The following is a 27,147-nucleotide window of genomic DNA, read 5'->3' as shown; positions in this document are numbered from 1 at the left end:
CAATACTCCTTAATAAACACCTTCCCAATCTCCCACCACTGAATAATATCATCATATCTTCCTTTCTCATTCTTCCAAATGTCCCAAAAGGTATTAAAATTTTCACAAAAATGCTTATCTTCCAACAACTTAATGTTAAAATGCCAGTAGGAACTCTTATAGGTTTTTTTTGTGAGACTACATTCAACTGTGATTAGTTTGTGATCTGAAAAAGGAACATGGGTAATAGTTGCATTTAAGATCCTATTCTTCATATCATGTGATAGATAGAACCTGTCTAAACGGGCCGCAGACAATCTATCATTACTAAAACTCACCCAAGAATACTCTTCAACTAAAGGATTATTTTCCCTCCATACATCTAACAAGTGTAGATTTTTTACCACTCTTTCAAGGCAGGTGGCTGACAAAGGGTGTGGTTCTTCGCCATTCCTATCCATCTTGAAATCTAAAGTGCAGTTCCAGTCTCCACCAAGAACAACAAAATCTCCATCATGTTGTTTTCTTAAAAACTGTTCTAATTTTGAAAACAGCCTTATTCTCTCAATACCTAAATTTGGTGCATAAATATTTACAAAAATAAAATGCATATTATGAATTTCAGCTCTAACAATCAAAAGTCTTCCAGGTTCTAGTTCATTTTTCCACAAAATATTAAGATTGAGAGACGGAGAAAACAAGATCGCCACCCCTGCACTTAGATTACTCCCATGGCTTAGAAAGTGCTCTCCCCTCCACCATAGCCCCCAGTCACCTTCATTGTCTAGATTACTGTGAGTTTCTTGTAAGAAGACAACATTTAATTCTTTCAAATTAATAATCTCAGAAAGAAATACACGTTTTCTCATGTCCCTCATCCCATTCACATTTAGTGATCCTACTCGTAAGACCTCCATCAGAAAGAGAGAGAGAAAAAAACAGCAGAGAAAAATTAAAGACAAATTGAAACCCATCATGAATCCTTAACTTTCCCCCTCGTTAGCTGCTCTTTTCCAACCGTTTTAATTTTTTGTCTAGCAGATGTGATATGTTTCTTAAGCCGAAACCTTTTCTGTTGGGAGAGCTCAGTATTATTACTCATTTTTCGGGCCCAAGTTACTGAAGAAACAAACTTCTCGAGATCAGGAAAAAAATCACCAATTTCTACTCCTGTTTTCCCTTTTGTTTCATCAAGAAAACTATTAATTTGTTCAACAGTATAAAGATCGTTTTCTCTTATTCTTTCCATCTCAGACCACTGCTCATCTCTCATACCATCTTCTGTACTCTGGGATAAAGCATCCATTTCATCTCCTAAGTCTTCTTCTGAACATCTAGCCTGTGTCACTAAAGAAGATTGCAACACATCCTGTACACTGCATTCCTTCACCGTATCCGTAGCACCACAAGCGCTAGCAGGTTTTTCACCAGCATGACTACATCCAGGCTGCTCATCACTCACATTTTTAGAAACAAATCCACTCACCTCTTCCTGTTCCTTCACCTCCTCCGTTACTCTATCAATCTGCGCAGTGTCTTTCCTTTCGATCGCCTGTATTTCTCCATTAGATTCCTCGGTAGATGCGATCGTTGGCGGCTGGGGTTCCTCGCGCACTTTATGCGGACACGAGAAGCGCTTATGCCCGACATTGCCACAATCAAAACATTTCAGAGTCTCTGTGCTCGCGTATACCATATACGAATTATCTTCATGATTGACGCGAAAAGAGGCTTCTAGAAGCCGATCTTGGGAGCTTAAGAACATAAAGATCTGACGTCGAAATGACAAAACGTGCTTTAACGCCGTGTTTTTGCACCCTAATGGTATCATTCTCATGGGGCTTGCAATTTTCCCAAATCTTAAAAGTTCTTTCATTATTGCATCATGAGATCATGAGAGAGAGAGAGAGAGAGAGAGAGAGAGAGAGAGAGAGAGAGAGAGAGAGAGAGAGAGAAAGAGAGAAAGAGAGAAAGAGAGAGAGAGAGAGAGAGAGAGAGAGAGAGAGAGAGAGAGAGAGAGAGAGAGAGAATAGCAGAACAAGAAAGGAATATAATCAGATTCATCTGCCTTCTCGGGCTTTGCGAGCCCTGGCCCATACGTGTCTGAGTCCAGGGTGCTAAAGTTATGCTCTGTTAGACACGTACACTTAAGCAAAATAATCTAAATCAATGGAATAGTATTACTAATAAAAACACGTTTTACTCACATAAATGTGTTGCACTATTCCCGGCGGATCCAAGACCGGAGATTTGTTTACAAACGATCCCGCAGGGAACTGAAGTGAATATGTCTTCCTCATGTGAGCTGGAACTTCATTACAAATAAAGGTCAACCACTCATTCCTAATATTTGGATCCGAAGGAAGCTTATGCAGCGACTGTGTTCTTCCACAGCCAGGAATAGCGCAATATCTTAATCTTGCTCGGCATGTTTATTGTTGTTGACCATCTAGCACGAGCTCTCCATGAGCTGGTGAGCGGAGCTACTGTATTAGACGCGCTGTAGAGGTGTGTTTCGTCGCGCAGTGACGTCAGTATAAAGCACAGGACCGTTTGCTGAGCCTGGTGTCAATAAAAGCTTTTCTTTGACTAACAAGAAAGTTTTCAGCTCTGAAACTTACAGGATATTCTTATATTACCATGAGCTTTTATATATCCAAAGCTCAAGGGAAAGTTGATTCCTCAATTCATCACCACTTTAAACCTAGCACAGTACAATTTTTTTTTTTTTCAAAACAAATATATAATTTATAATATAATATAATATAATTTTAAATTTAATATAAAATTTAATTATATTATAAATTTATAATATAATTAATATAATATAATATAATATAATATAATATAATATAATATAATATAATATAATATAATATAATATAATATAATATAATATAATAATAAAATATAAACTTCCGGAGGGCGTATAAGTCTGAACTATTTCAGGTATATCAGTGCAGAGCCAGTGGTTGTCTTGTCTTGTAGGCAAAAAACTTTTTTTTTTTTTTTACAGCTAAATAGAAATATATATAAAAAAAATAACCTATACATTTAAAAACATACAACATTTTTACTAAAACAATTACTAATCAAAATTACTAAAATTGAATATGTATACAAAAATATACTAAATATTAATAAAGGGTTTACTATTATTTGTGTACACTCAGACAAAAACAACAATGTGCTTTCTGTCTCTGTTTCCGTGAACTTGTTTGTGGAGCATGTGACAAAAATAAGCGTATACTGCTACTTGTTGCAGTTTTTTCCTTTTGAATTGTTAAAGGAAGTGTATGTAAGCTTGTGGTCAAAACTGGTACTGCAATCCCTTTCAAATGACTGTAGAGCGGTGTATCCCCTCTCCACTCCTCCCTGACTCAAGGTTGCCAGATAGGCTGCAGGATCAGCAGGAACGTTTGTAGATCTGCAGCTGTGGTAACTAGAGCAGAGCTGGCAACCCGGATGCCCAAACGCTACTGACTTTGTGATTGGTAGATATGTGGAGGGCGGAGCTTCAGGCCAAAACACAACATGATAACATCAGTTGAGGGCTGCAACAATAACTTTTAAATGACAATATCCTGGCCGGACTACTGTGATATAAGTATTTGAAATGAACATGAATGTCTAGTGACATATCAGGGCCATTTTATGAATAATTGAAATACATTTCTTACATACAGTTCCTTTAATCCATTCATTATTTAAGTAAAACATATTTTGTATAGTCCTAATTATAAATATAGTTATTGTCCTGCATTACCGTAGTGAGGAGTTTCCTCTGTAGAGGCTGGTAGGAGCAGACTTCTTTCAGACTCCAGCTGTAGGTCATGTTGGGCCTTTGACCCAGTCCACTGCAGGGAGCGTCTAATAATATCCGGTCAAAACTCTCCTCAGGATATGGGGGACCATCAACAAATATACACAAAGTTGCAATTAGTAAGTCTACAAAAAAGTAAATACTCATAACTAATAAAGTTAGCTGAAACATCCAGCTGAAAATCTGATCTAAACTGAAATGAAACTGAAATGTAACTGTAATGTTTTATGAATAATACAGTTGATGGTCAAAAGTTTGGCATGATTAGGATCATTTCAATGTTTTGAAAGAAGTATCTTATGCAAAGAAGTATCTTATGCTCACCAAGACTGTATTTATTTGATCATGATTATAATAATCATAAATGTTTCTTGAGCAACAAATCAATGATTTCTGAAGGATCATGTGACACTGAAGACTGGAGTAATGATGCTGAAAATTCAGTTTTGATGACAGGAATAAATTATAGTTTAAAATATATTCAAATAGAAAACATAATATTAACAATATAACTGTTTTTGCTGTATTTTAGGTCAGATATTTTTTTCTTTTGATTTCACTGTGAAAGAAAAACAGAAAGTGATACTTATAGGAAATAAGAAGAACATGAAATATTTATAGTATATACTCAAAATTATTTGATTAGTATATACTACAGTATTTGTTCATTATCCATTGTCAGTAGATCACATAAATAACATTGCATGTCGCAAGAATTCTCCATGTGTGAAACAGTACAACACTATTAGTAGAAAGAAAGAAAGAAAGAAAGAAAGAAAGAAAGAAAGAAAGAAAGAACTATGGAGGCTTACCTGCACTGTAGTTGGCGTCCTGAGTGGGGTCTGAGCTCACCGCATGTATGCTGTTACAGCAATATGCTTTAATACAGTCCAACTTCAGCATTTTTGCATTCTGAATGATCTTTTCCATTTTGGATCGGATTTTTTCCAAAGCCACAACAGTACCCTGTGGAGAGAGACACCGCAAATATATATGAGGTTGTGGTAACAGTTATCAATAAGGAAACATTTGCTAAAGGGATGCTCCACTGCTTTTTCATATTATACTGTTATTCCCTTAACTAAGACGAGTTGATACACACTTGTAATCTCTCTGACGTGCGATGACATTCTGATAGCATTTAGCTCAGCCCACAAATTCCAGTTCATTCATTAGGTACCAAACAGAGATCAAGTTAGCAACCAAGCAACCAATCAAGCAACCAAACACCTCCACGTTTTCCCTATTTAAATACAGTCACACGAATAGTTGAACGACCTAGTATGGTGACATAAAATAAAAGTTGAAGCTTTTCTTAGCGGGTTAAAAAGGACAACTATAATGTATGGCGGAATTGCACTTCTGAGAGTAGGCTACTTCGACTCGGCGCAGTAAAAAAAAAATCACGCCTGAAAAATCCTCCCTCACATCTCCCCTCCCCCTTTTGATGGAAATGAAAGGGTTAGGGGGAGATGTGAGGGAAGATTTTACAGGAAGTAGCCTACTCTCAGAAGTGCTATTCCGCCATACATTATAGTTCTCCTTCATCTCTGTTTGAAACCTGGAATTGCAGTTATCTGCAGCGTTATCATCTGAACATGAGTTGTGCATCGGCGTGGCTCCTCAGCGCAGATGAATCTAATGTTTTGAGGAGTACAGTACTTCAGAATCACAGATTCTCCGTCTTGGAGTATAACCGGAATAAAATTTTCACTGGAAAATGTCATCTGAACAAATAAGTAACATGCTTAAATGATCTTACATCTAACGATCGCTCATATAACGTAAAACCATGCCAATTATTATTATTGTTATACTTTTTTCTCAAATTGTTAATGTTAACAGCATTAGCATTACGTGACTACGTGTATTAAGTGTGTATTAGCGTTACCTGTAGATTTTTCAATTTCCGTACAGTCTATTCTTTTGCTTTTGACTACAGGGGAATCTCCAGTTGTCACTGATGATTGTCATTTGGGCCTTTGTGGATTACAATCCGCCATCAAAATGTTAAGTTTAATCACTTCAGCTTCTGTGAGAAAAGGCTAAAAATGATCCGCTGAAGAACATGCGGTAAACCTACTCCTCACGTGTATTTCTAGCAGCCGGACTCTTCCTTTATGTATACAGGCGTGACCTAATGACGCAAAGACATGCTTGAATTTCCCACGGAAATCTACCATACCTCTCTAATTATAATGCATTATTTATTACAAGCTCACCGTTGTGAATTGGGCTTATACTGGCTTGTAGTGTAGTTACTAAAAAAAATATTTTGGATCATTTTTAACCAAAGAAAGTTACGGACTGCAGCTTTAACATGAATTTAAAAAAATACAACCTTGGTTTTTAAAAATGTATTATTAAATGTTTAAATTGCCATTGACTAAGATTGATAAATGCTTTAGTATTGTTCACTGTTAGTTCATGTTAACCAATATAGTTCACTAATAATAACAAATGAAACCTTAATTAAGTGTATTTGTTTTCATCTATGACTACGTTTACTTGCCAAAATATACTGGCAACATAAGGATTACAAAAAATGTTGTCATGATTACATTTAGTTATAAATAACAAAACAAGTTTTACACTTTAATTTTAAAGGGTTACTTCAGCGATTAGCATTTAGCTTTGTATCAGTAGAAACCCTGGAGTATATTCAAATGATTGTGCTTCCCCCCTCATATCCCTCTGAGATGAGAGATTTATGCATTTTAATTCTGTAAAATTCCTCCTGTGACGCAAATTGACGATATTTGCGTCATCTTTGGAATGTTTGGCCAAAGGCTAAAGACTACAGCCAGCAGAGGGAGCCATTTCCACATGTTTTCAACCCACGCATTGGGAATGGGAGATCATTCCCAGCTCAGCTGCTTCAGGGATTCATTTAAACGGACCTATGCTAAGAGCAATGTAACCCTGCGTCCCAATTTGCGTACTATCCATCCTAAATAGTATTCGAAAATAGAATTAGTATGTCCCAAATCGTAGTATGTTGAAAAGAGTATTCCAAAGATTCCCGGATGGTTTACTGTTTCCGGTCCGAATTCAAAGTATGGATCGATGGGCACTCTAACGGCTGATATTGCCCACAACCCATTGCGAGTTGGACGAGGATTCGTTTAGAACTACAAACGCAGATAAAAAAACGTTAAAAACTACAAACATGAAGGATGTGCGAGTCCGACGGTTAAGTAGAGAAGTTTAGATAAAGGGGTTTGAGTGACCAACTATCAATATTTAACTTGTCAAAAATATATTTATTCAGTGTTGTCCAAATTATATTTCACCTGCAGCAGCATTGTGAACTTTTTTAATGACACGTTTGGCCATTAACTTTTAAATGCATCATTTAAACTGCAAACATATGAGGAGAGTCTCTGACCCACAAAGACCCACACATGGCAGATCAACGAGCGGCTACATTTCTCTCCGATAAGGTAGGAGATTAATCTGAATGTGGAGGATTTGAACTGTGACGAATCTGACGATGATTGACAGGGCAGATAAACGGTGACGGGATGCACGTAACTAAGCGACAGAGTCTGTTAAAGATGGCGAAGTAGTATTTCCGAAGCTTGCATACTTTTCTGCTACACACTCAAAAGTATATACCTTTTCTTCACAAAAAGAGTACAAACTTTTAGGACGTAGTATAAGTAGGCGAATTGGGACGCAGCATAAGTGTTTTAACTTCTCAAATGAATTTATATGAAAGCTAGGCTTCCAAAGGCTTGAAATGAAAATGTGCCAGACTGAACACGCGTTGTGAATGTATGCTGCGAGTGTGTTCGCGATCACCTCAGCTCTCATCACGGGAGCTCATTAGCTAATTTATGATGTTAAATGTAATCTGACTCCTGCAGCATTAGTGCTGTGAGACTCACGCGACTTGATCATTATATTGAACAGACACGTTCAGTATTTAATTGTAGTGTCTGTTCTCTAACTCAATCACAGTAATCCAGTAGCGGTTGCTTTGGGAATGGCCTCACAGGGCAGCGAAGCATTCTGGGAATTGTAGTCTTTCATCCCCATGAGACAAAAATACATGTTCTGTCCTTTCTCAGTCTAGAAGGCACCAAATTCAAAAATAATTTCACATTTCTACTCCATTAATGACCCAGTTTAAATACAGATTCATCTTTCCAGAGCTGAAGTACCTATTTAAGAGTTGAAGTATTTGTACAAATGATTATAGCGTTTTGTTTCTAGAACACTAATAAACTGTCCTTACAGAATTGTAAAACACACTTGCCTGATTTCTCATAAGTGAAGCAATGTGTGTCGTCTTTCCACCAGGGGCGGCACACATGTCAAGGATTCGCTCTCCAGGAAGAGGTCCTAAAACATGCCCCACGACCACTGATGGCAGGTTCTGTATGAGAAAATGCAAACTTATCAATTCACAAAGACACTTCGATTTGTATGTATACATGACTGAAAGGTGCGATTTAAAACACACAGACACACACATATCTCACACAGAGACCGTGCTGTACAAACACAGATATATTCAGGAGCACAGACTCCAGCCCTGCGACTTTAAATAGCTTTACTAGTGAATCGCTGTTAAATTTAGTTCTCAGCAACGAGGGTTTTTTAAAACTTGCACCTTCACTTTTAGGTGAATGATGCTTCAAAGATGGAGGCAATTCACACACGTCTCTCTCTCTCTCTCTCTCTCTCTCTCTCTCTCTCTCTCTCTCTCTTTATCTCTCTCTCTCTCTCAAATAATCTTACTGCTCTTTATCTCTTTGTCCCTCAAATAATCTTACTGCTCTTTATCTCTGTCCAATTTAAAGCAAGCAGAACGCTAGATCTAACTGTGCTGCAAACATCAATAACAGCTTTAACTAGTCAGTGTTGTCAAATGACCAGGATATAAGCAGGATAATCCACAATATATATAGTCATGCTCAAAAGTACACATACAACATATGGACAACAGTACTGAGACACCTGACCATCACATTAACAGGGACAGGGAATGTAATAATATAATATTCTAAATACATAAACATTAACATGGAGTCTCCTCATTGCAGATACAGTGCATTCGGAAAGTATTCACAGTGCTTCACTTTTTCCACATTTTGTTATATTACAGCCTTATTCCAAAATTGATTAAATTCAATATTTTCCTCAAAATTTTAAAAACGATAGCCCATAATGACAATGTGAAAGATGTTTGTTTAAAATCTTTAGAAATGTATTTAAAAAAATGAATGATTTAAATTAAATATTTAAAAAATATCACGTATATAAGTATTCACAACCTTTGCTCAACACTTTGTTGAAGCACCTTTGGGACCAATTCAGCCTCAAGTCTTTTTGAGTATGATACTATAAGCTTGGCACACCTATTTTTGAGCAGTTTATCCTATTCTTCTTTGCAGGACCTCTCAAGCTCCATCAGGTTGGAAGGGGAGCGTTGGTGCACAGCCATTTTCAAAAACCTCCAGTGATGTTCAATCGAGTTCAAGTCTGGGCTCTGGCTGGGTCACTCCAGGACATTCACAGAGTTGTCCCGTAGCCACTCCTTTGTTATCTTGGCTGTGTGCTTAGGGTCGTTGTCCTGCTGAAAATCTGATGTCCAGAGCGCTCTGAAGAAGGATTTCATCAAGGAAGTCTCTGTACATTGCTGCATTCATCTTTCCCTCAATCCTGACTAGTCTCCCAGTTCCTGCTGATGAAAAACATCCCCACATCATGACGCTGCCACCACCATGCTTTACTGTAGGGATGGTATTGGCCAGGTGATGACGCTTGCCATTCAGGCCAAAGAGTTCAATCTTTGTTTCATCAGACCACAGAATTTTGTTTCTCATGGTCTGAGAGTCCTTCAGTACCATTTGGCAAACTCCAGGCAGGCTGTCATGTGCCTTTTACTCAGGAGGGGCTTTCGTCTGGTCTCTCTCCCATACAGGCCTGATTAGTGGAGTGCTGCAGAGATGGTTGTTCTTCTGGAAGGTTCTCTTCTCTCCACAGAGCAACGCTGGAGCTCATCAAGTTCTTGGTCACATCCCTGATTAAGGTCCTTCTCCCCCAATCACTCATTTTGGCCGGGCTGCCAGCTCGAGGAAGAGTCCTGGTGGTTGCAAACGTCTTCCATTTACGGATGACTGTGCTCATAAGGGTCTTCAATACTGCAGAATTTTTTCTATACCCTTCCCCAGATCTGTGCCTCGATACAATCTCGGAGGTCTAAAGACAATTCCTTGGACTTCATAGCTAGGGTTGGGCATCGAGAACCAGTTCTAACTTGGAACCGTTTAAAAAATAACGATGCCATTAGAATCGTTTAGAAAATTTGTTTTCGATTCCGATCATCGGTTCCAAACGCGCAAATTTGGGTTTACATGGCCAGGCCACCTGATTTCCGGAAGTGCTTGCCACACCCGCTTGTTCTTGGAGCCATGGAGCATGGTAAGTGGGGCTCTAATGTGTGGATTTATTTCACTTTTAATAAGCCTGGGTTGGCACAGTGCAACTAGTGTTGTCAAAAATATTGATATTGAAATATCTGAAAAGATACAATACTCAGTTTCTACAGTATCGATGCCAGCTGCGGTCTTCTCTCCTCTCCGACTGACAGTGAGTTAACACACACCGTATAATTCTCATTCAGCCAGGTTAACCCTCTGAACATGGCGAATGCGCATTCTGATGGATTTTTTTTCTCATGACTGTGTGTGTGTGTGTGTGTGTGTGTGTGTGTGTGTGTGTGTGTGTGTGTGTGGTCGTTCTGAATTTTGCGCGGGATTGCACATAATTTTACTAATCCCCGCAGAGTTCGCGCTCACATCTTAAGCACACACACACATACCGTTATTAAGCCGCCTCTGACATACAAGTGCAAATATTTGCTTCTTTTTCCAACTTATCATTGGTCAAATACACTCAAAAAAATTCTCAGTTTACATCTTGAAGAATATTAATGTAAACAAAGTCGAAAACAGTTTAGGAAGAATTGATTGAAGAATGAGTAACAGTAACAGTGTTTAAGATCCATGCGTGCGTTAGGTCTTAAAGGGACAGCAGTTATTTGTTATTCAAAGACAAACTACAAAAAGACAAACGATCACACTGCTCTTGACTGATCAACTCGTGTAACTTCAATGGTTTCATATGAAGCTATTTAATTTTTTACAAACAACATTATCCAATGTTATTTTAAATTTAATTACTTTGCTTTTTTTATTCAGTTTCTTACCTGAATGTTAGACCTACCTGAAAAAATAAAGCAGTCTATTTCATTTGTATCTTTTATTCTATTGTATTTATTTATTTATGCTATTGTTTGTAATCTATTTATTTGTTCTTGTTTTATTACTGTTTATACTTATCTTTTTAAATTCAATGTACCATTCGAAATCAAGCTTCCTTGTGCTGTGTGTAAGACACAATTACCCTGTTGTAAAAAAATAAATTGAGTTAGCAAATATTTTTGAGATCATTTTAATAGTAATTGATCAATGTTTATATATGAGAAAAGGCTTAAAATCTATATTATATAAAGTGATCTCTTCAGAAGAAATTTTTGATTGCCTAGACTTTCAATAGAGACAAAAAAAATATTATATGCAGCATTTTTTCTCCCCGTGGTATTGAAAATTGTCCTGAGCATTGAATATTGATGTGACATGTTTTGACTCCACCCCTGAAAGAATCAGAATCAAGACTCGAAAAGAACCGAAAGTAAGAATCGGAATCAGAATCGTTCAAATCAAAACGATGCCCAACCCTATTCATGGCTTGGTTTGTGCTATTTTTATTTTTAATACATTTGCAAAGATTTCAATCAAACTTCTTTCACATTGTCATTGTGAGGTATCCATTTTGGAATAAGGCTGTAGCATAAAATGTGGAAAAAGTGAAGCGCAAGCCTGTGAATACCTTCCGGATGCACTGTAAAACAGCTTCCACTCTGGGAATGCTTTTCACAAGATTTGAGTATTTCTGTGGGAATTTTTGCCCATTCATTCGGTAGAGCAGGCACTGATGTTGGATGAGAAGCCCTGACTCGTAATCTCCAGTTCAATTCCAGTTCAATCAAAAGGTGATCAATAGGGTTGAGGTAGGGCACTATCTATCCTCCATGGGCTTCTTCTATATCAAACCATGTCTTAATGGATTTCTTTGTGCACTGGGGAATTATACTGTAAAAGAGAATGGCCTATCCCAAACTTTTCCCACAAAGTTAGAAGCATAGCATTGTCCAAAATGTCTTGGTATGCTGAAGCATTATTATTTCCCTTCCCTGGAAGAAAGGGGTCAACTGCTCGGTCATAGAAACCCATTCATGAAGCTCCCGCTGCACAGTTTTTGTGCTGATATTAATGCCAGTGGAAGTTTGGAACTCTTCAGCTATGGAATCAGCAGAGCATTAGTGACTTTTACACACCATGCGCCTCAGTACTCTATTTGACCTTGCTCTGTGAATTCATCTTCCACTTCACAGCTAAATTAATGCTGTAACTAAAAGCTTCCACTTTCCAATTATACCACTTACAGTTGACCGTGGAATATCTAGCAGTGATGAAATTTCACAAACTTTCTTATTGCAAAAGTGGCATCCTATCATAGTACCATGCTTGAATTCACTGAGCTCTTCAGAACGACCCATTTTTTTCACAAATGTTTGTACATGTAGACCGAAAGTGCTTGATTTTAAACACTTGTGGCTATGTGTCTGATTGAAAACCCTGAATTCAATAATACTTTTGTCCATATAGTGAATTCTGTATATTATTTGTTAACAATGGTAATGGCTACTAGGAATTGTATTTATCTAAGACACATACACAGAAACTAAAAGGGTACCTGGAGAAAGACTTCATCTGTAAGAACACCATCAAAGGAAGGACTTTGATAGAGAGGCTCTGTCATTCTAATCGCAACACCCCTGAGTGACAGAGACACACATCCATGCATGTTAAAGTGAACTGGCTTTCAACAGGGTAAACAAAGACAACTCAGTTTCAGACTCACTTGACAGGTCCATCTGAGCAGAATAATTCTGAGCGATCCACCTCAGAAATCCCATTACCCAGAAATACCTTCTTGCCCTTGAACTCTTTGGCTCCACGTGTGCACTTCCCCTCAATATCAGAGAACACAGACACCATGTCGTCCACTTTCATGTCTGAAGAACACATGAAGACAGACAGACGGATGAAACAAGAAAAATACATCAATATTCATGGTCGGGCTGCTATAGCCAAACCTTTGGAAAATGTTTTCCTCCATCAGCATCAAATAGTGACCATGCCCTTTTTCAGGAAGAGGAATGGCTCAAAATCCCTCTGGCCACTGTAAAGGACTTTTATCTGTCATTCCCAATACAACCTGATGCTGTATTGGCAGCAAAAGAAGGCCCTGCCTACACCATACTCATAAATTATTGTGGTCTAAAACCAGGTGATTCAGTTTCATTGTGCAACCTTTGTATCTTACTCCTTGTGTCTCACTAAAGTTAAAAAATGCAACCTTATTGTTGCATTTGTCAATTTATATCTCGCAATTCTGACTTTATAACACACAGTTGCTAGATATAAAGTCACAATTGTAAGATTCTCGTGTACCTTTCAAACCGCAATTACGAGTTAATGTCTCACATTTCGGAGAAAAGTCAGAATTGCGATATATAAAGTCAGAATTGCAAGAAAAAAAAGTCAGAATTGCAATATATAAAGTCAGATTTGCTCACAATTTAATAGCTAAGTGACATGTGTATGTGCTGCTCACACTTTGGAGTGCTGAGGATGCCAGGCGTGAATACATGAGCACCTCGAAGAACAGCATTGCCACACTGAGCGCCAACTATAACTTCAGAGGCCAGCAATTCCACATGCCTGCAGAACAGGGTAGACACAAGCATGCACATAAATGCACTATATAAGAGCACTATATTCTTGTACAGAGTTAGGGCCATTCACACACAATGTTTTTACATTCCACCGCACCAAATTTTCCATTGATTTTTTTTATGTAAACTCATGCTACATAAGCCCCTTTCACACTGCACGTCGGACCCGCAATATTCCCGGAACATTGCCGGGTCGCCTTCTGTGTGAAAGCAACCAAGTCCCGGAATTGATTACCGAATTCGACCCGAGTCGGGGACCTAGTAATATTGCGGTATTCGACCCGGGACGAGCGCTGTGTGAACAAAAGCCGAAACTAATGCCGCAATGTGTACGTAGTTATCGTGCGACTCCTAGAGCTTGTTTTTTCAATAATACAACCCTGCAGTGCCAGAAGAGCTAATCGGTATTTTAAACGCAGAGAGTGTTCGTATACAAAATAAACTAAAATGAAACAAGCAGAAATGTGCGCAAACTGGACACAAGTCCAGACCACGTAGCTCCTTACTATCCGCGCTGAAGCTGAGATCGCTCGCCATTATACGTCACATCAGGATGTCACGTGTCAACTCGTTCCGGGACCGTTACGGGTTGTGTGTGAAAGCACACATATTACGGTATTTCACTGGCAGTGAGAATGGACCAAATCTAGCGGCCCGGGAACAAATGCCGGGTCGCATTATCCGTGTATTTGCCGGAATCGCAGTGTGAAAGGGGCTATAGAGATGTCTGACTGTTGCACTGGCAAGTTGAGTCTTTTGCAGTGTCTCACACATGCTAGCGTTTTAAACTGCAAAAATGCATTCTATGCGAATAGCCCCTTAAGCTTCTGATCAGCTCATCATCATATTGGACCTTAAATAAAGGAACTGTATGTAAGAAATGTATTTCAATTAATCATAAAATTATTTGTAGAGATACACCGCTCTACAGTCATTTTAAAGTGATTGCAGTACCAGTTTTGGCCACAATCTTACATATGCTTCCTTTAAATACAACTACAATTTTGAAATACAAGCAGAGAATACAAGCATTTTTTAATAGTCCACTATATTGAAAGCATACCTAGGGCCGTGGACTGGAAGCAGTAGAACATCTGGAAGCTGTGGGTGAGTGTAAACAGCCAGAGCTATTTTCTGCTGCAAAAAGACATGACATTGAGTACATTAAAAAAGATGCTGAAAATCATTCCAAATCAAATATATTTAAATATACATTGTAATCAACACTTCACAAAAGACTTGTTACACTAATTTACTCACAGCACCTTATAGTGACAAATGTCATTACTTATAACTAACCAAAGTGATTTTTAGTGAATATCTGCAAATGTTCCATATTTAAACATTTGCATATGCATGGTTTTCTGATGTCAGTTAATGGTCACATGACATGCTGGTAAACAAATAAAATATATTAGAATGTGTTTTATTTTTAAATGATTTACATGTAGTATGTCTTTTTTTTAATAGCTGTGACGGTATCTCACCATTGTGACCTTTTTTTCACAATGGCAAGTTTAGGGTAAATGTATCTATTAAGTTCACCAAAGTCTACACTGAGACATTTTAGTGCACGGGGTATTGGTGTCAGTATAAGAAGTTATGTTAAAATAAAAGATTAATCTCTCACACAATAATATTTTATTTTATTTTAAATGGCAATGGCATTTAATTTAAGATATACATCATTAAATGCAGAATGTCTGGCTGTGCCTAATGGATGTTTGTACCCTTTAAGCACACCCCTGTCCCCATGAAGGTCACATGTTTGTTTTTTACAATTCTTATTTATTTTAAACAACATTTTTAAAGAATAATTTTATAAAGACTAACTTGAAGTGACAACCATCAGTTAATATTTAAAGGTCCCATGGCATGAAATGTTCATTTTATGAGGTTTTTCAACATTAATATGAGTTCCCCTAGCCTGAATACTGTCCCCAAGTGGCTAGACATTTTGATCGGTGTAAACCGAGTTCTGTCTTTCTCTACCTTTGAGAAAATAAGAGTCCAGACAAGCTGATCTTGAATTCTCCTGTTATGACGTAATACCAGGAAAGGTTTCCTCCCTTTTCTTTTCTTTTTTCTGGGCGGTTTTGCCCGCCCAGAGAAATAGTAGAGAATGGATTCAGTTTATTAGTCGCCATCAGTGATGGGAATATCGGCGTTATAGATAAACGGCGTTACTAACGGCGTTAATTTTTTCAGTGACGAGTAATCAAACAAATTACTGTTTCCCCCGTTACAACGCCGTTACGTTACTGAGAATAAAATGTGCCGTTACTATAATTGAGCTCACTGAAGCGTTTTTCATCCGAACAGGCACACTCTCTGCTGTCAGCAGAATTGCAGCTGTGTGTGTGTGAGAGAGTGCGTGTGTGCGAGCGTGTTGGGGGGTGGGTACTGTACACATAACTAATTATGATGGGTGGGACGCAACCATAATTGATGAGGATTCCTGATGGCTTGGCTTAGACACACACTCACACACGCACGCGTGCATGTGACCAGCGACCAGGAGTCAGAGCGATGGCATGTCCATTGACTTCAAAGGTAGCTTTTGCAAACTGGAAGTATAAGCATTACTTTTCCCTCGCTGAGGTGAAAGGTAAGAATGTTTATGTAACGTGCAACTTATGCCCAGGAAGAGTGTCTCTATGTCGGTGAACGCAAAGGATAAATCGAGCTCCGCTACCAAAGGAGGAGACAGAGCCACGACATTAAAGCAACCAAAACTAGGTTTTTCTCCACCGCAAACTCTTATCACGCAGACAGAATTTAACAAACATGCTGCCGCTGTCAACAGTTGAGTCAGATTCTTTACGGGCAATTGCGAAAATATCCGCAAGAGAGTGGGTAAGCCCGCCATACAAACAAGACTTGAGAGCACTTCTTGTTAAACTGTTTACTTTTAGGAGGAAGAATAATTCAAGCAGGCTACAGTATGTCTACCATTTGTGAAGTTGTATGACAGTTTTAATGTGCACTATAAAGAGTCTAGGCTATGTAAGTTAGGCTAATATATTGTTTATTATTTTCTATTTTTGGTAGACTTTTCTTAAGGAGCATCATTTATTTTTAGATTTATTTGATGGCCAGTTGGGGTCTGTGCAATAAATATTATACAATCTATTCTAAACAATTTATTTTGTTTTATTGTTCCACTATATTACTGATATTTACAATAATGTATTGAATTTGATAGGTGTCTCTCACATTGTCACACAGCAACATTAAAATAATGTAGATTAATGAACAATGTTTACTAATAACAATTTATTCTATTTAGTGTCCATTTCATTCATTTAATATCGGGGGCATCCAAGTTATTTTACATATTTGAACATTTAAAAAAAGTGTAACAGTCGTTACTTTTCCTGGTAATTAGTTACTGTTATAATGATGAAACTCAGTAACTAATTTAGTTACTATTTGTGAGAAGTAACTAGTAACTATAACTAATTACTTTTTAAAGTAACTTGACCAACACTGGTCGCGATATCAGCACAGGCATTACAATATGGATTCGCCAGCACCGCCACAAACTGTGAGTAACAGTGTTCATTAATGCATGATCTGTGGAGAAAGAGCAAGTGCAAAATGTGGCACTGGCATCTCGAAGTGGCACTTCTGGTGGACTCTCCAGCAGCCATGGACGTTCACCGCCAGATGTCACTGTAGTGCTATCTCCAGCGGCCGTCAGTGTAGTGGCATCTCCAGTGGCTGTTATAGATATTCATACAGATATTCATACATGCATGCATATAACTACGATTGTAGATGCACAAGTCACAGGCATCATTTGAACGTTCACAGAAACACGTTCCCAACCGGCTTTGACCGCTCTAAAATGGCAGACGGCTAACGTATAGCAGCTCATAGAAACAGTCTAATGAGGAATCTACTTATACTCATCTATGGTTGAAATAAGCCAACATACGTCCAATAGAAGAATTCCCCTGCAGTATCCAACGTTCAACCTCAACAGGGCAGCACTCAGGCGTTTTTAGAACTTGATTGTTAGAACTTGACTATTGTATTAAAAAGAAGAATTTCGCTAAATAAATAATGTAGGTCATGTATTAAGTTCATACATATTTTAATATGGAGAACTATTATTGAAAATATCTATGAAATTATACTTTTTCTTATTGATGTCACACTGAAGCTGTGATTTTCATAGTAGTTCACCCTTTAAGCTCACCTTACAATAATATGAAGTATTTAAAAATTACAGCAGTGTAAAACCACAGAACATCAATAAACTGTAAATGTATAATATAATGGATTTAAAAGCACAAGCCTGAAAGCCTGTGAAGTAACAAGCTTATACAGCTAGTAAACTAACAATGTTCTGTAGCACGTGTGCTATGTTGTTAAAATCTTTTGGATCTAACTGTAATTATTTCCCACATCTGGGTTTCAGGTTATAATATGCAAAATTCTAAACATTAATCTCTTAATTTTGCAACAAGAAGTAATATTTATCCAAAATATAGTCTTAAACATCTAAAAAAAAATGCACATTTAAGGGGCTCCTCTTTAGGTGAAAGTTTTCAGACAGCTTTCAAAACGGCCACCAGACAGTGTGAACACATGAATACCCATATCTCAGTGTGCAATGGTCGGATTAGCTTGCAGGAGGTATCTAGTAATAAGCACATCAATTCAGTTAAAGCTCCACTGTGTGATATTTTCCCCCATCTAGCGGTGAGAGGGTATATGACCATCCAGTGAATATTAGTTTCAGTTCCTCTCAATTCCGATTTCGTTTTAACTCCTACGGTGGCTGATTTAGTCCAAGATTAACATGGCAATCCCCCTCTTCACATTCGACACGGTGCCATCGAGTGTTAAAACGCGAAAGGCAAAGCTTGAATGTATGTCCCTTTTTGGCTAATGTACTTTTAAGATGGAGGGGCAACATGGCGACCGGCATTCGAACCCCTCACCCGTATGTATTTTCAATGGCATATTATAAACTTACGAGAATACTTTATTATGTGAAAGAAGTAAATATACATTAATGAGCACATATATTTTTGAAAGAACTTCAAGTTTTTAGCTAAGACTAAATTAAAATAGTTACACAGTGTAGCTTTAAGATCAAGTAGGATGATACTTTTTTTTATATAATCTAAGCTCAAAGATAATAGTGTTCTTAATGGGTACTGGTTTGAATTTTTATCCTCATAATTCTGAGTTTACATCTTGCAATTCTATATTTTTATTTTTCACCACAAAATAACAACAACAAAAAAATGGTGACTTTATGCCTTACAATCCAGACTTCTTTTGAGAATTGCACATTTATATCTAGCAATTCTGAGGGGTTTTTTTCTCTCAGAATTGATTTAAAAAGATGCAATTATATACATTTTTTAATTATTTTTTAGTCTGTGGCAGAAACAAGCTTCCAAAGAAAGACGACATCCAGGGCCGTGCACAGGGGGGTGGCCCGGTGGCTAGAGCCACTGCCCCTTTGCCCTCATCGGCTAAGGTGCCCTTCTTGCCCCCTTCCCTCCCTCAGCCTCAGAGGATTCCCATAAAAGCGTTCTGTTCCGCCACTAATTACACTAATCCGTTCCGTGTTTTCCCGCTGGCTCCGCAGCATCGCGGGGCTGTGTCCTCTCTCTGTGGAGACGACAGTTCCTGAATGTAACAGGTATTATTACAAACTACAATCCACATTACAGACAGTGGTTGATCCGCGGAATTAGTAGTTTGTTTCAACAGTGCAAACATGGATTCAAAGCTCCATGCCAGCAGGTAAAACGTCATATACTGAATACTGAATATTTAGCTAAAAAGGTAATACAGGCTATTATATAAATGAGTTGTATCAGGGTACAATGGGGCAAAAGCACACCCTAATAATAACAAATGCAAGAAAAACAAATGCTTTTTCTTATGCATTTGTTATCCCTATTTTAATTCCTTTCTATGTAAAGCACTTTGAATTGACATTGTGTATGAAATGTGCTATATAAATAAAGTTGCCTTGCCTAATAATGTGCTCATTTTTCAAAAAAGTTCATACTTGTGCAAAAAACCTCTAGCAACGTTTGCAGCATTTTCTGTTTATTCTGATGAATAAAATAATTAATTATTGTTCAGTAAATATTAAAATGTTAATATAAAAATATTTTTAAAATACAGACACAAATGTTTAAGTAAATAATCTGAAAACATTGAATGTAGGCTATGAGATCCCATAATAATTTAATAAAGTTTTATCATTGTAACAACTAAATATATTTGTATTATATGATATGATTATTATCATATTTTTATTATAAATATGATGTTGCCTCTAAGATGGACACCCAACTTAAGATATTTACCAGCTGAATCTTAACCATGTCATGTCAACAAATGGAAGTCAGTCAGCTGTTTATTATCATGTTAAATATGCCTTTTACCCCAAATAGGCTACCATACTTTTACATACTCTGTTAATAAAAAACTGTTGCGTATGATTTACATAAATCATAAACAAGACCTTTGTCTCAAAATATATTCAATAATTTTAGTGATTCTCATTTGCTACTTAAATCTCCAATAAAAAATAAAAATAGAAAAGAGATCAAATTACCACAGAATCAACTTTTTGGAAGAATAATTAGAACAACATAAATTTAATTAACACGAAAGCCTAACAATTGTACTTACAGTATGATTGTAAAAGGTTTGTTATTCATTCTCTATATTAAGATGATACTCAACCCCCTTATAGTGCCCCTTTTTTTGGTTTGGGCCACTGCCCCTCAAAATGTCTGTGCACGGCCCTGACGACATCTGTATGCATAAACAAACACACACCTGTGCTAAATGTTGCTCCAGTCTATGCTGAATCTCCTGTAGTGGGTGCAGATGTGTGCTGGCTCTCAGACAGGTGAACAAGGGTGGATGAGACAGACAGGACAGCAGAGCTTCAAACACCTCATCTTTATCAAGCTCAGACACCACCTAAAAACAAACACGCAAGATATGAGAACAGACATACCACTGTCTTTTTAAATGTCATATTGTAAACTTTGTCTGCCATAAGAAGGCAGACAATTTCGGTAACACTGTATTTTAAGGTAACTTACACGCTACACTGTATAGTAATGAAATTATGCATAATTACAAGCAACTAACCCTAACCCAACAGAAAGTATCTGGTTGTTCATTACTATCACTATGCACTCGCTTAACAACAACATCAACTTAAAATAATAAAGTGTAACCAACATTTCCATATAATTAATTTGGAAGAAAAAAATGGATTTGACTTAAAGTGCCAACCTCTTTCCTTGTATAAACATTGCTAAGATGTTCTCGCACTTCTGGCTTCATGGAAAGCTGAGGGAACACTGACATCGTGTCTCATGTCAGGAAACATAAACATACATAAGTATTAGTTGTAAACAAAACAAAAAACTACAAGTCAATCAGTCCTACAGTCTTTCACATTACTATGGAATAAAAAGTTAAAACAGTATACGCGTTAATGTGTTCACAAAACAACTAAGTTAAAAAGAAACAGGAAGGAAGGGTCTCGAGCAGTAAATAAAGACCACGTGCGAGCTATTTTGTGTTATTTCAAAGCAACACATTTTTTGACTCTGTCATTTGTGTATGTTTCGTAAACAAATGGACATAAGCGTGTATGCGTTTGAGCTCTTACCGGTTAATTCTAACCAGAAGTAAACAGAATCACATTTTAGTTCTTCTTCTTTCTATTGTAGCACATTCGCGGCGAATGCACTTACCGCCATCTACTGTTTCCTTTCCAAATCCGCTAGGGGATGAAGAAGATATCGATTGGGTCGATCCACCTGCTATTAAATTTTGTTTTTAAAAAGCAGCAAATCGAATAAACTGTTAGGACACCAGCACTCATTTTTTTCTAATTCAAAGATTTTTGCAGAGTACAAATTTTCAATTGTTGAGATATACAAAATTATATATATACACATTTCTGTATAAAATAATTGTTATATAATACACTATAACTATATATATACATATACACACACTTACTGGATAAACTCAGACATATACTTAATCCAAAAGAAGCAATAAAACTCCAGAATGATTGCAGATGAAAGCATCTAAACTCTGCACTGTGCTTGCAAATGCATGCTGGAAATCAGAGGAATCAATGAATTAGCCAACAAAATTAAAGCTTCACAAAATTAAATATACAGCCTTGTACGTGTTCCCCCTAAACTTTTAGTTTGCCTCAAATCAGTTTATGTTCTAAGCTGATGCTTAAAGCATCTACACACAACAATTGACTGAACAGCAACATTATTCAGCATCATTTATTATTCAGAATAATTGTCTAAACAGAATTATCAAGTGCCCGCCCTGCAATTAAAAGGCTTTTTTGAGTTAAGACTGTACTCAATTGATTACATCAAGCCCAAAAAACAGACAGTTATCAAAAAAAGTAAGAAAATGCACATCAGAAGGTTTTAATAAGAGATTTATTCAAAATACTTAATATTATCAGATGTAAAAATTCAGTTAGGCAATGAAATCAAATGAGATCAAAATAATGCATCTAAATACATCAACATGTTCACATTTTTTACTGATTAAACAAAAAAAAATGTCTTAGAGATCTGAGATAACTTACCTGTGCGACTAGCTAAATGCAACCACAAAGTTACACTTGGTTATAAAAACCTTAGACATGGACAAAACGCAAACATGATCCATGAGAGCCCTATACTTACAGAATACTTTCACCAATTAACAGTAAGGTGTGACGAATAAAGTGGAATTTGTTCCAGTTGACATACACCTAAAAACAAAACACTGGCATTCTAATTTCAGAAAAACAAAAACATTTAAAACACCTCAAAACAAAAGTGATTTTGACAGCCCAAACCATGAGGATTTAAGTATTAAGTGACATGACTTTATCGGTGATACTGTATCATAACCCATTCAAAATATGAGGTCTAGTGAGTTGTGTAGAGGGAACACTTAATATGCACATACAGCAAGAACAGAGTTAAAGTTTGGTTCTCAAGGGGACTCCAGGTAAACAGGACAGCAAGGGATTTCTCTAGCCTAAAAGGTTTTTTTTAAAACGGATGCAGGATGTTTGGTTTTTTTCTGAGGGGGGTTTAATCGTCCTTGTCTTTAGCTCCATGCTTAAGAATACGGGTGAACTCCACGTAATTGAAGTTGCTCTTTTTATCGATTGGTGCTTCTCTGAAGAGCTCGTCGACTTCTTCATCTGTGAACCGATCGCCCATGGTGGTCAGAAGTTCTCTCAGATAGTCCTCCGGAATGAAGCCTGTGGGGAGAAAGAATCAAATATTACTCTTAGTCCAGAGACAATTTTCAAATGTTCTTAACTCAAATTTAATTTTTTACAATTAACAAATGCATGTTGATTCTTGACATTCAAATGATTTTATGATTTAAATAAATAGTTAATAATAAACCATGATTTTTGTGCAGAAATCCATGAATTTCTTTATGACTGACAAATAGGCATCACATCAAGTTTATTAGTTTATGTTTAAACTGCATATTCCAAATGCATGGCAATTTAATATTCAATTCAAATGCATACATCTTAAATAGTTAAGTGTAGGTGCCAGCTGTAATATTAAGCAATTCATTTTAAAGAGATTCAGGTGCAGAGCACAGGTTTAGCCTAAATTGTGTTGCATGGATTTGATGAGAATCTTTTTACCTGTTCCTTCCTCGTCAAAGCAGGCAAATGCATTTCGAATGACTTCCTCTGGGTCTGTGCCGTTAAGCTTCTCTCCAAACATAGTGAGGAACATAGTGAAGTTTATAGGTCCGGGAGCTTCTGTCATCATGGTCTCCAAATAATCATCTGTTGGGTTCTTCCCTGAAAAACAGACCCATTCTATTAGGCTGTGAAACCACTCAGTCTACCTTTACCTTTTTGGCCTTAACATTTATGTTAGCCAGGTAAATCTATGTGCATAAACTCATAATTATAAGATTGTGGTTATATTGCCCAGCCATACAGGCAGTTTTTAATGTTATATTAAGTAGTTTTGTATTGGTGTAATGACTAAAGTGTGGTTTCCATGCGATTGTTAAACAGCATTGCAGTGAGTTTAATAGTGCTCCAAAGAGGAGATGGGATGATATGATATGGTTTCGTTAATTACAAAAAAGAATTCAATACAAAGGCAGTTATCCAACAAAAACATAGTAAACAATGAAAACCTTACATCTGCTGGCATTATCCTCAGTTCAACAGCTCCATTTACATCATTTAGTAAGAGTGTTTAGCCATCTATTAATATGCAAAATGTTCTCTAATCAGCTGGTGTCACTATATTGACATTAACAGATTAAATCGAATGGCTCATACAGTTGGCTTTAAAAACTCTCTCTGAACATGTACTTGAATACTCCTGAGTGCTATCAGATACCTGTAAAACAGCACTTCACTAAAAAAGTACTTGTTTTTATTTCTTCAGTTGCCAATAATCTGTTTCTTTATTTTTTATTGACTTACTATATAAAAACATGTTTGAAGTGTAGATGCTGTTGTTTAAATGTTTTATTTATATAAACGTAAATTATTAATGTGTTACTTTCCAGTTATCAAACGCAGGTATCAATTGTTTTTACTGGCATTGGTAACAACAAATGAAATAGTGTCATGACAACAAAATATGGTTGCATGTACACAATGATGAAAACGTCATAGTGATGGAAGTTAAAACTGCTCACAAATCAGATTCACAAACATTAACACCTACAAAAAAGGCATTACACAACAGTTCACCCAAAAAGGAAAATTATGCCATAATTTACTTGCCCTCGAGTCATTCTAGGTGTATATGACTATTTTTTCAGACAAACACAGAGTTATACAAAATAACCAAACATTTCAATATTTTTCTTACAAAAGCCCAATGCTTCAGAAGGCATTTATTAACCCACTGGAGCCGTATGGATTACTTGTATAATGGATGGATGCACACACATTTGGAGTTTCAAAAACTCAGGCACTATTCAAAGCCATTGCAAAGCTGGGAAAAGCCAGATATCCATATTTTGTTTCCCACAGAACTCAACTCTCTAATACACGTGCATACATCTGTTATCGGGAGCCAGTGATAACTTAAATATGGATATTTTTCTTAACAAAATGCATCACTTCACTTAAGGCGGCATTTACCAACCCCCTGGAGTAATATGGATTACTTTTATGATGGATAGATGCTGCTTATGGAGCTTCAAAAATGATTCACTGCTATTACAAAGCTGGGAAGAGCTAGGATATTGGTTAAATACGATTGTCATATACACCTAGGATGACTTGAGGGCCAGCAAATTATGGGATCATTTTTATTTGAGTGAACTGTTCCTTTAAAATGTTTTGTAATGTGGAACGGTCCTAAAACATCAATTAAAAGGATGTGCCAAGCACATATCTCTCCAACATATTTAATCTTCCAAATGTCAAAGGTTCCTCTCATATCTACATTCTGGTGAACATGTGATTAAACCAAAAACAATAAACGGTTAATGAAATGCAAAACTGAAGCAAGAATATTAAACCTTGAGGGGACTTTAAAGAGCATAGATAGTCCTCCATGCTAGTAAAATCTTACCAAGAGAAGCAAGCATATCATGAAGATCCTCCTTATCGACAAATCCATCCCGGTTCTGGTCGATCATGTTGAATGCTTCCTTAAATTCTTGAATCTGTGACTGATCGAACATAGCAAAGACATTGGACGTTGCACGCTGAGGGCGCTTCTTGGTTATCTTTGCCTTGGCACGTTTGCTCGACATTTTGGCTGTATTTGGTTTTACCTACAAGCTTTAAAAAAGACAAAAGACATATTAACCTTCGGCAAAAAGATTTGCACATACATTGTTTTTTTTAAATACATACACCAAGCTAAATTAAGAGACACAGTGGTGCAACACAATGTTTTAGTGGCTCTGTAAAACTAAACATGTTTTTTACTAATCTAAAAGCAACATGCCCTTAAATATGCCTAATAGAACAATGAAAACACTAGAAGATGGTATCTTTTAAAATGCCTTCATATTTTTGGCGTGCTGAGGCAAGCCCGCTGCATTACATAACCCGTTTTAGACTTTGCTTATACTGGGAGCTTAAGCTAAATTAAGAAATGTATAAAAACAAAACAAGTAACGTTACAATATCTGCTTAAACAGCTTTATTTCAAAGGACAGCGAAAACAACGTCGCATTTAAGTCTGCGGGAGGAGGCCGTGTGACTTCTGTATCATCATCATAGCCTACATTTCTGACCCAATTGGTTTATTTATAGCACATTTAGTTACCGAATACAGATCCATGATTTACAGTTTTGCTCAAAACCATTTTAGCCTAATTTCTATGACAAGGTCAAACTAACCATAAAATAGAGACAGGAAGCAAGTGAATACACATTGGCAATAGGTTTCATGTTTCGCAAATTTAAACCAGCTTATACTACAATTGGGTAAATTAACATTTTAGGCAATATGTTTAGAGATTTTTAATCGAATCAGAGCAGACAGTGGCTCGTCTAATCTCCCTGCCTGTAACTTACAGCTTTAACTGAACATCATGGAAATATATTGAATTTTCAGATTAACCCTTATAAACAATCATTGCAAACAGTCACTACAGGTCAAAGAATTTAAAAGAAAGAAAAATAAGCGTCTCACCGAACAAACGAGATCGACAGCTGCTTAGTTTCAACCACCGCCCAAACTTCCGGATTTCAATGTCGCTTCCGCAAGCCTCGACCAGACCAACGCAACACTGTAATGGGGTCCCGGATAAAAGATAAAGACTCACACAATCTGCGATAGCATGCAATATACGGTAATGAAATACATTTCACGCGTTCTATACGATATTTAGACTTTTATCATGAGAATAAATTCTTTACTGAAATATCATAAACAACATCATGGTCTTCCCGCTCGCCTTCAGCGTTAGTTTCTCCAGACACGCCCACAGACACGTAATCGTTCTTAAACATAACCATATACGGTCTGAAATATTTTTTTTTCCTGTACAGCGCGAGTAGACGTAATATTTATTAAACTGTTGTACTCATTCGTTTTGTTTTATCTAGTGTTAGAGACAGAAAAAATTGCTAACAGAAAACCCTAATTGTGATTTTTAAAAAAACACAAGTGGGAAAGTTGAGAGAAAATCCGTGAAAAAATATAAACATAAATAAACAATAAAATAAGATTTTTACAAAAAAAACACGAAGGCCAATCCCTAAACCTAACCGGCAGTGGTGCAAAGCAAACCATACAATATTCATACATACTTGCCGAAACCTAGCCTATAGCCTAGTTACGAAATGGCATGATGGCCCTGTCCCAAATGGCACACTTTCACGTGCACTTAGGTCTTGTGAACTTGGCTGCCCCATGTGCATGGGAAGACCGCGAGTTTTGAGGGTGCCATTTGGGACAGACAGGGCCTGAATCGA

General features: G+C 37.0%; 2 protein-coding genes across 5 annotated transcripts in view; both read right to left on the bottom strand.

Moving 5' to 3' along the window:
* Positions 1 to 21,449, bottom strand: part of nsun6 (NOP2/Sun RNA methyltransferase 6) — a 30,555-nt gene extending 9,106 nt beyond the window's left edge. The window contains exons 1-10 of one of the 4 annotated variants that reach the window (XM_067424100.1): positions 21,349 to 21,449; positions 20,967 to 21,046; positions 20,499 to 20,645; positions 14,740 to 14,813; positions 13,556 to 13,662; positions 12,800 to 12,953; positions 12,632 to 12,713; positions 8,064 to 8,183; positions 4,616 to 4,768; positions 3,746 to 3,895 (exon numbers count right to left, since the gene is read on the bottom strand). In XM_067424100.1, the coding sequence (XP_067280201.1) occupies positions 3,746 to 3,895; positions 4,616 to 4,768; positions 8,064 to 8,183; positions 12,632 to 12,713; positions 12,800 to 12,953; positions 13,556 to 13,662; positions 14,740 to 14,813; positions 20,499 to 20,645; positions 20,967 to 21,041 (1,062 nt within the window). In that variant the 5' untranslated portion in view covers positions 21,042 to 21,046; positions 21,349 to 21,449. Of the gene's footprint in view, positions 1 to 3,745; positions 3,896 to 4,615; positions 4,769 to 8,063; positions 8,184 to 12,631; positions 12,714 to 12,799; positions 12,954 to 13,555; positions 13,663 to 14,739; positions 14,814 to 20,498; positions 20,646 to 20,966; positions 21,055 to 21,348 lie in introns of all 4 variants that reach the window. The other 3 variants (XM_067424013.1, XM_067424240.1, XM_067424178.1) reach the window with 3 other exon arrangements.
* A 685-nt stretch (positions 21,450 to 22,134) lies between these two features.
* On the bottom strand, positions 22,135 to 26,538 carry myl12.1 (myosin, light chain 12, genome duplicate 1). The gene is made up of 4 exons (XM_067423228.1): positions 26,363 to 26,538; positions 25,289 to 25,500; positions 23,380 to 23,541; positions 22,135 to 22,974 (listed from the first exon to the last, which is right to left on the bottom strand). The coding sequence occupies exons 2-4, from the start codon at positions 25,470 to 25,472 to the stop codon at positions 22,802 to 22,804; spliced, it is 519 nt and encodes a 172-aa protein (XP_067279329.1). The 5' UTR covers positions 25,473 to 25,500; positions 26,363 to 26,538; the 3' UTR covers positions 22,135 to 22,801.
* Positions 26,539 to 27,147: the final 609 nt, after the last annotated feature.

The sequence above is a fragment of the Pseudorasbora parva genome, chromosome 1 (assembly GCF_024679245.1).
Source record: "Pseudorasbora parva isolate DD20220531a chromosome 1, ASM2467924v1, whole genome shotgun sequence".
Lineage (NCBI taxonomy): Eukaryota > Metazoa > Chordata > Actinopteri > Cypriniformes > Gobionidae > Pseudorasbora > Pseudorasbora parva.
The sequence above is the reverse complement of the archived record's forward strand: the minus strand, read 5'-3'. Positions and strand labels throughout refer to the sequence as shown.

What these genes read in the sequence shown, in the direction of transcription:
- myl12.1 (XM_067423228.1), bottom strand. Translation starts at nt 25,472, where the DNA reads ATGTCGAGCAAACGTGCCAAGGCAAAGATAACCAAGAAGCGCCCTCAG. An exon ending in TGATATGCTTGCTTCTCTTG is followed by an intron (nt 23,542 to 25,288) that starts GTAAGATTTTAC and finishes TCTGTTTTTCAG; the next exon opens with GGAAGAACCCAACAGATGAT. An exon ending in CTTTGACGAGGAAGGAACAG is followed by an intron (nt 22,975 to 23,379) that starts GTAAAAAGATTC and finishes TTCTCCCCACAG; the next exon opens with GCTTCATTCCGGAGGACTAT.